General features: G+C 45.4%; 1 protein-coding gene across 1 annotated transcript; it reads left to right on the forward strand.

The window, feature by feature from the left end:
* The first annotated feature begins 1072 nt into the window (after nt 1–1072).
* On the forward strand, nt 1073–2237 carry LOC104161661 (transmembrane protein 74-like). The gene is given in 2 exon segments (XM_009700171.1): nt 1073–1188; nt 1190–2237. Coding segments are annotated over 2 exon segments (924 nt in total). The 3' UTR covers nt 1998–2237.
* The last annotated feature ends 8510 nt before the right edge of the window (nt 2238–10747 follow it).

Genomic DNA, 10747 nt, shown 5'->3' on the forward strand with positions numbered 1-10747 from the left:
GCCCGTCGCCTCTGTATCACTCGGGTCACACAGTTGCGGGTGGATCCAGCTACTCCCCGCGCCGGCGGAGATCGCGTTTCCTAGCGTGGCCGGTTCCCGCTGAGGTCCCGAGAAGAGCGTGAGTGAGCAGCGTCTGTTATCGGTCACGTATATGCTAGAGGCGCACATGTGTTTTCTACGCATGCAACACATGTATCGGGCTGCAGCCTCATCCTAGTGACACCGGGCGTTCGGCCTCGGGGCAGGGGGATGGGGCGCAGAAGAAGGGGGTAATAACGAATTAATTGCAGATGAGAAGTAATATCCGTCTTTGAGTCATCAGTCTTTGAGGCATAATTTCATTCCGAAAGCTCTTAATCGAACGGGAGATCTGCTATAGGAAAGCACTGCTTTTCCCGTAGGATTATCAGATTTCCACCAGAGAATACAGATCCTGGATTATTGAGCTACATGGGATTTGCGTGTTTCTTTCTAATTAGTCTGTGAATCTGAGTTTAAAATTCTTTATTTGGAAGGGGGTGGGGAAGTTACTTGCTTCTAAAAGAACAGACGTCTCTTTTTCTCTGACATTTTATGCCGTTATTCGGTTATCCTGTGCTCTGTAGATGACTTACTGCCTTAATTGGATATTGGTGTCAAAGGTTGATTAGACTCCCTAATAGATTTTGGATCTGCAAGAGGATTGCAGTTTTAAATGCGTGGTTAAAACAATCGTGTTTGCCATCTCCCCTTGAACAGTTGAGAAGAAGGCTGATGTATTACATTTGCGTTATCTTCTCTTTGGTTTATTAATGTATCATCATGAGGTTGTCGGGTTTGGTTTTGTTGTTGTTGTGTTTTTTTCCCCTCTGCTATTTCATTTGCAGACTGAAAAGAAATGAATGTCAGAGAGGATTTGTTTAATCATTTAACAGCTGACACAAGCCATGTCCCTAACAAAACATTGGTGAAAGAGTAGAAGATTTCTGGGATACGGCAGCTCCGGTACCGTGAAGCCACTTCAGCGGGTCAGGGGCAGTGTTTGCTGAAGGATGCGGTAGCCTGGGAGTCAGGGCTCGCCGGGACAAGGTCGATGGCTTGCATGGAGCTTCTCTACCTGGCCGAGGAGAGCAGGCAGGCGCCCCTGGGCACTGCTGCCGGCTGGAGCCTACCCTCCCCTACCTACCAGCAGCAGCAGCATGAGGGGGAAAAAAACAGCCACTGCCGTGGCAGCCCTGCGCTGCGAACGGCTTTGCGAGCCCTTGCAGAGGGGCCCTGTGGCTGAGCCACCCCTGGCACCCCAGCCCTTGCCCCAGGAGCACCCTGCACCCCCTGGCACCTCCCAGCGCAGCCACCCGCCCGAGCACTTGCCCACGGAAGAGGACGGAGGGAAGAAGAAAGCCTGCTGCTGTGCCCAGGAACTGGAGACGTCTTTCACCTATGTTGACGAAAATGTAAACCTGGAGCATGCAAGAAGTCCCCCCAGTCCTACAGGCGGCCGCTGCCCAGACACCCCTCTGCAGCAGCAATACTGCAGGGAGGGGCCATCTGGGGGCGATTCTCCTTCCCTGGTCTCCGAGGAGGACGACGCTGGGTCGGAAGTGGCGGCCGGGAAATCTGTGGACTATGGCTTCATTAGTGCCATTTTGTTCCTGGTCAGTGGCATTTTGCTGGTGATCATTTCCTATGTGGTACCCAGAGATGTAACTGTGGATCCCAACACCGTGGCTGCCCGGGAGATGGAGAGGCTGGAGAACGAGAGCGCTAGGATCGGGGCTCACTTGGACCGCTGTGTTATTGCCGGGCTGTGTCTCTTAACCCTGGGGGGAGTGGTTCTCTCCAGCCTGCTGATGATGTCCATGTGGAAAGGGGAGCTGTACCGGAGGAACAGGTTTGCGTCCTCCAAGGAGTCTGCGAAGCTCTATGGGTCTTTCAATTTCAGAATGAAGTCTGGTGCAAATGATAATATGCTCGAGCTGTCGTTAGTTGAGGAAGATGTGCTTGCCATAGATAATTAGTGTGGTCATGATTTTTAAGGCAGCATTTCTACAGGAAAATACGTTTCATTAAAGAAAACAGATGCGACTAAAGATAGCTGGTGATGCAGTTTATTTGTCTGACAAGAATGTTTTTTTCTTAAGCTCTATAATCAAATGTTTGCAGTATATGAGCACTTATTGTAAAGGGAAAACATGCCAGAGAAAATGCAACTGATATAAAATAATGAAAACCACTGAATAAAAAGAGATTTGTGATAAGTAGGTTCCTCAGATACTTGTTTATCCTAATATAAAACATTCCATTGGTGTCTTGCCTATATAATTTTCTTATTACTCCCATATAGAACAGGAATGACCTTGACACTTTGGAAGCTGTTAATTATTGCAGCCTGCAGGATTATTAACAGTCTTCTTGGTAGAATGTTAAGAAGCAGGAACAATAATCAAATGGCAGGGCTAATATTTAATTGAGAGGTGCTTTTTTATCCTTTAATTTTAAGCTGATCCCTCCTCTTCTATTGAGTGAGAGCTAAGGGAAAAAAGAACACCACTTGGTCATGACTTGCCACAAACCTCCCATATTTTCAAGCATAAAATTAGTGATGATTATTTAAAATATAAAACAAGAGGCAAAGGGCAGCGAACCATATGGCTCATGGTGTCGATAGGAAACAAAAGGCTCTTTCAGCTTGAGGTCAGTGGCTCCATTTCAGTTCAGATTAGCAATGATTGATAGTCGTTAACTTCTGATAGCTATAGTGACCCATATAAAAGAAGTTTAGTTCCTGGTAGACTGATGTCTGTGTATGAAAACTGCCATAACTTGAATTAACTGACCTCTTGTTTGGAGTCTCAAAGGACCCAAAGACTGAAAAAAGCATGGAGATGCTGAGAATGAACACTTCTCCTTCAGTATGGGTGCCAGAATAAATTCAAGCTCAGCTGGTGGGCTTTGCTTGTACTGGGGCTGTCTGCATCTTACTAGTCAGTTTGAAACTTCAGTTTTATGTCACTAGGCTGTCAGCCTTCTCCTAACCAGCAAGGAAAGGTCAGGAAGGAGCTTTCTGGGGCTCATTCAATAAAAAATGATTTATTTGTAAAAAATAAATTATCAGGAAATACAAAGGTTAAATATCAGGCAGTTTGCTGGCTGACATGAGACTCGCTTAACATAGGGGATGATCAAGGGTACATGTTGTTATTAATCACAATTCTATGGCACAGTAGCCAAAAACCTGTACTACTGATGCAATATACCTTATTATCAGCCAGTTTCTGTGGAATATTAAAGTTGTGTTCTTGCAGTGCTGAGAAAACCAGCAAAGACTGTTGTATGCACTGCTGTCAGTTCTTTCTGAGCAGTGGTTTATATATATATATGTCCTGTTAACATATATATGTATGATAATATATATATGTGTCCCTGCCAAAGCCAAACATGAGTGAAGAGCTCTGTCTGTACAGTTCCTGACTGCAGAGTCTTAGTAGAAACATGTGGTTCACTGCCACAGCCTTGTCAGTCGTGAGTTAAGTCTCAAATATCAGGAATATAAATTATTTTTAAAATTATACTTTTTTTCCCCAGTGTGACATACCTGAGAAGAGTCCTCTTGAGAAGGGAGGAGGAGATCTCCTTTATGCCCCCTTTACCCAGCAATATGTGGCAGCACAAGGTTCAGAATAACAAGTGGCAGATGGAAACATGGGGTCCTCCTGTGGGGAGACTGAATGCTATTTTGCCACCTGGTTCCTCATTCCCTCTTCTCTGGCTGTTGATGTCAGGAGACACGTGCAGCACCTGAGTCTTGCTCTCACCTAGTTCAGTCCCTCCTGCTTGCCAGCCACGGGTGCTGGTGCGGGTGCCTTTGACCGAGGGCCTGAGTAGCAGCGCTGCTCCAGGTTCATGCCTTTGGTCACTGTAAATAGCATGGTGTGGTACCCAGGCTTTAACATTGACCCTGCAAAAGAGATACTGCTTCAGATGTTATCTGCTCTAACTGCCGCTTTAGTTCAGTGTTACTTGGTAATTAAATGAGCAGCCTTATTAGGTGGTGCTGCTGCCTAGTAGATGATTTTGCCAGTTTATGTCATGATACAGAGAGTGTTCGCAGGCAGGAACTCAACAGTAGCCAGCATTTCCACAGTCATCTTTGGAGAGCTTACATCCTTCTGGATGTGTCATCAGGGATTCAGGATTGAATTTCTAGGGTAAATAAATGGAATAGCTTCCAGATGTAAGGAGAAGCCTTTGGCCTGTCGTGATTGGAGAGAGTGAGGAAAGAAATAGCCCAAGAAGCAGGACACAGAGGAGGAAGGCTCCTCCTCAGCTGGCCTTTGCCTGCTGGTGGGTGTGTGGATGCTGCCTGCAGGGCTTGAAACACGGCTCGAGGTGGGGCGGTGGGGACAGCGCTGCCTCACATCCCGCCCTGAGGACGGGAAGGGGCTGGCCGTGGCTTCCAGAGGTCCAGGGAAAGCTGTGCCAAGCAAGAGGGCAAATGGTGCTGAGCCAGGGGCAGCAAGATGGTGTGGGACAGGGGACAGACATCGCGGGGGATGAAAACCCTTTCACCAGCCTGGACCCCTAACGTGAATCGCTGTACTCACCTATGCGACAGAAGCTCTAAAACTGAGGCTGGTGGTTTTGAGAGCCATTATTTTTATTTTTTAATGACACGCGTGCATAAAATTGGAGTACATTCCATTATTGCAGGAAGATGACAGCTAAAGCTGTAAGGATCACAGATTTCTTGTAGGAACCATGGCATGCCTTAATGCTGATTATTAGCACTAGAAAAGGGAACGCTCCCCTGACTGTCAGTGTCTTATTATCAAGTGAGAAGTTTTCTGACACTCTGTAAAATGCCTGTCACAGATCATGAGCCTGCAATACTTAAATGAACCCTCAGATTTTCCCTGAGCATTTTAAAGAAACGTAAGTCAACCTAATAATCTAAATATACACTGCAGAAGTGTGAGGAGTAAGAATATTTAAGTAACAGGACTAACACAGTTTCTTTATTTTGTTGTTAGCGTGCACTATGAAACAGGCGAAGGAAGGTCCTCAGAGTGCAGGCATTTAGAAGCTAAAAACTCTCAGGACACTTCTCTGATCACCCAACAAGATACCTTTACAAATTACAGGACTGTGTGGGTTCGTGGTGTGATATAAAACCTCTGGACTCTCAGGTTCTCGCGCTGTGTGGTGCGACAGAGACCAAAACACTTGCTGTCTGGTGGCGATGGTGGAAAATGAATGTATTAGCCCACTGCCTGGTGGATGAGCCTTCGCATCATTCACCTCACACGAGGTGGTACCAAAGGCCGAGGCCAAGGGAAATTAATTGCCCTCTAGTGCACCCTCACGATTTGATTTCCCCTGCTCAAAATTTAAATGCTTTAAGGGTACAAGTGTGGGTTGTAGGCTTTTTTTTCGTTGCCTGGGTTAAAGTTGTCGCATGGATCATTGGAGAGTTTTCTTCTTGGGGATCTAAATTTTGGGGCATACCAGGTGGGTTTTAGGTGCCTCCTGGAGTACCCTGGAAACATATCAGGATTTGTGCCGCTAGTCAGTTTATTCTGACCAACCCTAGCAGCGAAACATGATACTTTCCCATTTTCTACCTCATGACATGTCTGCGGGCCAGGCCCTGCCCTGGCCCCTGCCTTCCCGCCGGAGGGGACCCGGAGGCCTGCAGCCAGGCTGGAGGCACCCGCACTCCCCCGTGCCATCGTCAGGCTCCCCTGTGGCGAGGCGCCGGCAGCCTGCAGCTGGCTCCCCGCTGTTCAGACAGCTCCCTGGTGATCCGTTTTCTCAGTTTCTTTTTCTGAATTAGACGTTTGTGGCCGAGGCTGGCCATGTGGGAACTGCCTGGCACCTGCTGAGGACTCTCACCAAAAAGGAGGCCCGTTGCCACACGGTCCCAGCCTCGCCAGGCCGCGGGTACCCAGCGTGGCTCCCAGGTGCAGCTGGCCTTGCCTTCTCACTGCCAGCCCAAAGCCGGCCCCACAGCAGAAATGTCTGAGACTCTCTCCTAGGAAGCTGCGCTAGGTTGTCGCTGGGTTTTATATGTTTACAGTTTTTTAATCTTTGTAATTCTTTCAAAAAACTGTCTGTAATGAATATAAAGTTTACCGACTGGGAAAGCAACCAGTTTAATCTTGTAAAACTTCTTTTTGACCCACAACAGAGCGAAACGTCACAGTCCATTGTGAGCTTTTCAATAGTGCGTTTGATGCCTTATTATAATAGCAACAGCGTTCTGTACAGATTGAAAAATAAAAGTCTACAAAGCTGAGCACTCTTGTCATGGTCCTCTTTGCTCTGCACTGAATGGCTGGTTGCAGTGGTTGGCTCTTCCTCTCCATGCTGCAAGCACAGCCCCTCGTCCTCAGCCGCCGGGAGCCATGGCAGGGCCCATGCGGGCAGCGGGGCCGCCCGGCGAGAGGCAGCGCCAGATCTGGCTGTACCGGCACACTGCGCTTGTCCTGAGCTCACCCACCAACCATGTCCCTGCCGGCCAGTCCTTCCCGGTCAGAAAGTGCCAGACAATGCCGACTTTAAAACTCTCCTGCTCCAGTGTCCTACCTAACTCCATATAACCAAAAAAATAACAAGAAAAGGAGGGTGGCACTAGCCAGGGCTGTGTGAGCCGGCAACTGGGGAGGTGCTCTGGTGGGATGTGGGTGTCGAACCCCTGTCCACCATAACCACGTGCATCACTGCTTCACTACCATGTCCTCACCCCGGCCTGGCTTGTCCATGGCCAGGGCAGGATGGCAGCCAGTGCTGGGCCCAGCGCTGGCCGTGGTGATGACGGATGGGTGCGGGGTCCCCAGAAAGCACTGGCAGTGGCGAGTGGTGCAGGAATAGGCAGGAGCAGTGCTCCCAGAGGGCTGTGGGCCAGGCATGGCTACCTCGGTGGCAGCTTCATCTCCCCTTGCAGAGAGGACACCAGCATGCCATGGCTGTGCCAGAGTGGGGCAGCGATGGCAGGGTGCTGGTGTGGGGCCAGCAGCGACCAGTGCCAGCAGCTTAGCGGGACCTCCAGGGAGCCACAGTTTGCTCCTGGCTTGCGTTTTTTCTTTCTCCCAGATCCCCACTGCATGTCAGTTAAGCACCTTAACCACCTTTGACAACTTCTACTCCCTCCCAAATACAATACGAAGGTATGCCATGCAGGTTATGCCTTGTAACATCGCTTTTGATTCCAGTGTGACAGGATCAGACCCTTTCCTGTCACTGTCGCATGAATCAAAGCGTGGGTGGGAATGCCGCCATGGGTGTGGATCCAGGCTGGAGCAGGGGCTGTCTGCTCTTATTACCTGTTTCCACAGTACCGGGTACAACAGGGCGCCGATCCGCAATTCAGGTTTCAGGCTGTTACTGCTGTAGCAGTAATAAATGTGTCCCTGAGGTGCCCGAATTGGCTGCAGTAACATTGCAATGGTGCCAGACGTAGCCTATAGTGTGCAACTGATGGTTAGTAAGAGGTTAAGAGAGTAGGTGTATTTATAGATATGACAATCCATCAGCTTAAAGATCTGGGAGGCTTTCTAACTGAAAGCAAACATTAAATTCATTGTTACACTTTTTTATAGGGTTCTTCTTAATCTTACCTTTTTAAATTTTGAAGTATTCATCTTCGTGTACTATGTTCACAAAGACTTTTTTTCCCTATGTTCATAAGTCCCGGCAAGGTCAAGAGTCCTGTAGACTGCAGAGAGGTGAGACTTCTCTGTCTTTCTTATCCATTTAAATTAAATTGTGGCTGTAATAAATTTGCATAAAAGCAGACAAGACAAGAACCTCTTCTTTGAAATGAACCTGGATAATATTTGTTTGTGTAAACGTAAATGCAATACCCATTGTAGAAAGTCAGCCAAATAATGCACATTTTTATTAGTTTTTCAGTACCAATCCACAGTTAAAATACTTCTGCAGACTTGCTGTATTAAAGACTTATAAAGAGTTTTCTGCTCATTTATGTGCAGATTTGTCCACTTTTACGTATGGTAAAAATACTGAGGTATTACCATTAATAGAGTTGCACTTCACAGGCATTTGGTTGTTGTTGTGAATAAAGGCATTGCAATCTAACACATGTATTTTTTATTCACCTGCACCCAGTGCATAACCCACAGACCAGCACTGAAAGTACTTCCATCTGCATTGAGAAGTGAGATACCATGCGGCATGATATGTAATGTTTTCAAAAAGCCTACTGCACACAAATATCAAAACTGTCTATAGAGCATATAGTGCCTCCATTTTACATCTGAAGTGAGTCACCTCCTTACCCAGAAAGACAGTTGGAGAGCTGAGGACAGAAACCAAGGCCTCTTAAGTCACGGTCCAGCACTACAGAAAGAGCTTAATTATCACAGAACCCGTAGAATAAATTAATCCAAAAGGGATGGCAAATATATTTTTTTTCTGAAGAATGCCATTGAAGTTTAATTTCAAGTACAAAATAATTTAAAAAATTCTAGGAAAGTCAACCCAAACTAAATTTTGCTAATATTTGCAGGAATTTAGGGAAAGTTTTGCATATTTACGTCATTTGTATTATAGTAAGCTTTTTTTTATAAGGTTTAAAAAAATCAATAGGCTTCTGTTGAAATAATAAACCAGATATCTTTATATCAGCACAAAAGACTTCTCTTTTCCAATAATAGTCTCTGCTTTGACAGATGTGTACGCAGGGAAATTTAGCTATTGTTGAATAAAACATTTCCAGAAGCAAAATTGATTAAATCCCTTTTGTAGAGGGGAAAAAAATCAATTCTTCCCATTAGAAGTATCTAAAAGATGTTGATCAGCTAGAAATGTAAATAAAGTCCTTTAATCACTATTCTCCAACTGCAGTGCATCCATCTACAGGACATTGTCTTTTGTCTCTTTATAGCTTAAAATAAATTTGGTTCAACTCTAACATGAAGCAGCTTCTGACAAACTAGTAAGAGTAACTGTGCTTGAATGTAAATAATATCAAGTAGCTATCCCGACATCTTGGTATTGCTTTTCTCAAGGATTAGATGTTCATGAAATGAATGTATACTTGATAACAATATATCCAAGCTGGGAACAAAAATATATTAACCGAAAGACAGAGTAGTAGAAAGTACATGACAATTTTCAGTTTCCATGTATTACCTTCTGATTTCATGTAATAAAGACAGCACTTTCAAGACCTCTTGATTAGTAATTGTTAAGGGCTGTTAAGGGTGACAGAGGGCTATTAACAGAAGGATGCAAAGTCTCTAGCTCTGTAAGTCCCTAAGCTTCTGATTGCTAAGATCTAAGAGAGTATGCTGGTGCATGCTTGCCCTACAGTTTGTTTTAGATACAGCAGTATCTTCTGCAGACTACTATCTGAGACAATTTTGTGATAGATGGGCCTTTGATTTGATGCAGCCTGACCTCATGTTCTCAAAACTTTATTCTTTGCCTATAGTGAGAATGCCAAGTAGTTGCTTTGCCGCTCTGGCTTCCCAAAGAAGGAATTATGGATCAGTAAGTCACAGTCTTACCTTTGTCTTCCTCTCCAAGGAATGGTAACCATGGCTGGAAGACCTCTTGAGAGGTCATTTTCCAGTCTTCTGGAACTTGATTCACCGTCCATTAGTCCTCAAAGATAATTGCTCATGGCTGTGAAATTGCTTTACTCAATTCCCTGAGCACTCTGGGGTGAATTTTATAAGGCTCCCATGATTTGAAGATGTATGATGTATCTACGTAGCCTCTTTTTCTGCTCTATATCAGCCTAAGTTCTTAATAAGTTCTAAAGTCTACGGACAGTCTGAATTGTTTTAGAGTTTTTTAATGAGGTTAAAAAAAAAAGGCTGAAGCACTTCAGCCTTCTCAGCTTAATTTTCAGTTGTGCTTCTCTCTCCCTCCCCACAATACAGAAAACCTGTTGTTCTTTGTCTTTTTTCTTTCTAGTATAAATATAGAGCACACCCTCATGACCTTTTTTTTGTCTTCTAGCAGGATCTCACTTGCTGTTCTTGCCTGTTGTCCCCACAAAAAAAAAACCAAACACCTTAATTGTTAAATGTATGTCCTAACTTCCCCAGTGGGGAAACATCTTAAATTTTAGGTCACTTTCATGATTAGCCAAACCAATGTTTACAATGCTTATTTTTCTTTCACATTTTCACATACGCTTATCTTGTTTCCTTAATTTTGGTTAAGGACTTGCTAAATTTCCTGAATGTCTTTTTACTTTAAACTTCTGTTTCGTGGGAGTGCACCAACTAGTACTTTGAATTTACTGAAGTTGCTTGTTCCTTGGGACACCTCGTCTGGAGGCAGAAGTAATCTGCTGTACCAGCTCTGTACTGTGTTCCTTTTGGTTTTGGTACAGGTTGAGCTTGGTGCACAGCCTGGTGACTGGGTTCCCCACTCCAGCCCACCTCCATTCATTCCTCACTCAGCCTTTCTTTGATATGGGCAGCAACAGTCCAGGATGGAGATTTCACAGAATCATAGAATCGTTATGGTTGGAAGAGAGCTCAAAGATCATCAAGTCCAACCTTCTACCCAACGCCACCATGCCCACTAAGCACACTAAACCATGTCTTGAAGTGCCACATCTAAACATTTTTTGAACACCTCCAGGGATGGTGAGTCCACCATCTCCCTGGGGAGCCCATTCCAATGCTTAACGACTCTTACAGTGAAAAAATTCTTCCTAATATCCAATCTGAACCTCCCCCTGGTGCAACTTGAGACCGTTTCCTCTTGTCCTATTGCTAGTTACTGGAGA

The sequence above is a fragment of the Cariama cristata genome, unplaced genomic scaffold (genome assembly GCF_000690535.1).
Source record: "Cariama cristata isolate BGI_N322 unplaced genomic scaffold, ASM69053v1 scaffold34215, whole genome shotgun sequence".
NCBI classification, from domain to species: domain Eukaryota; kingdom Metazoa; phylum Chordata; class Aves; order Cariamiformes; family Cariamidae; genus Cariama; species Cariama cristata.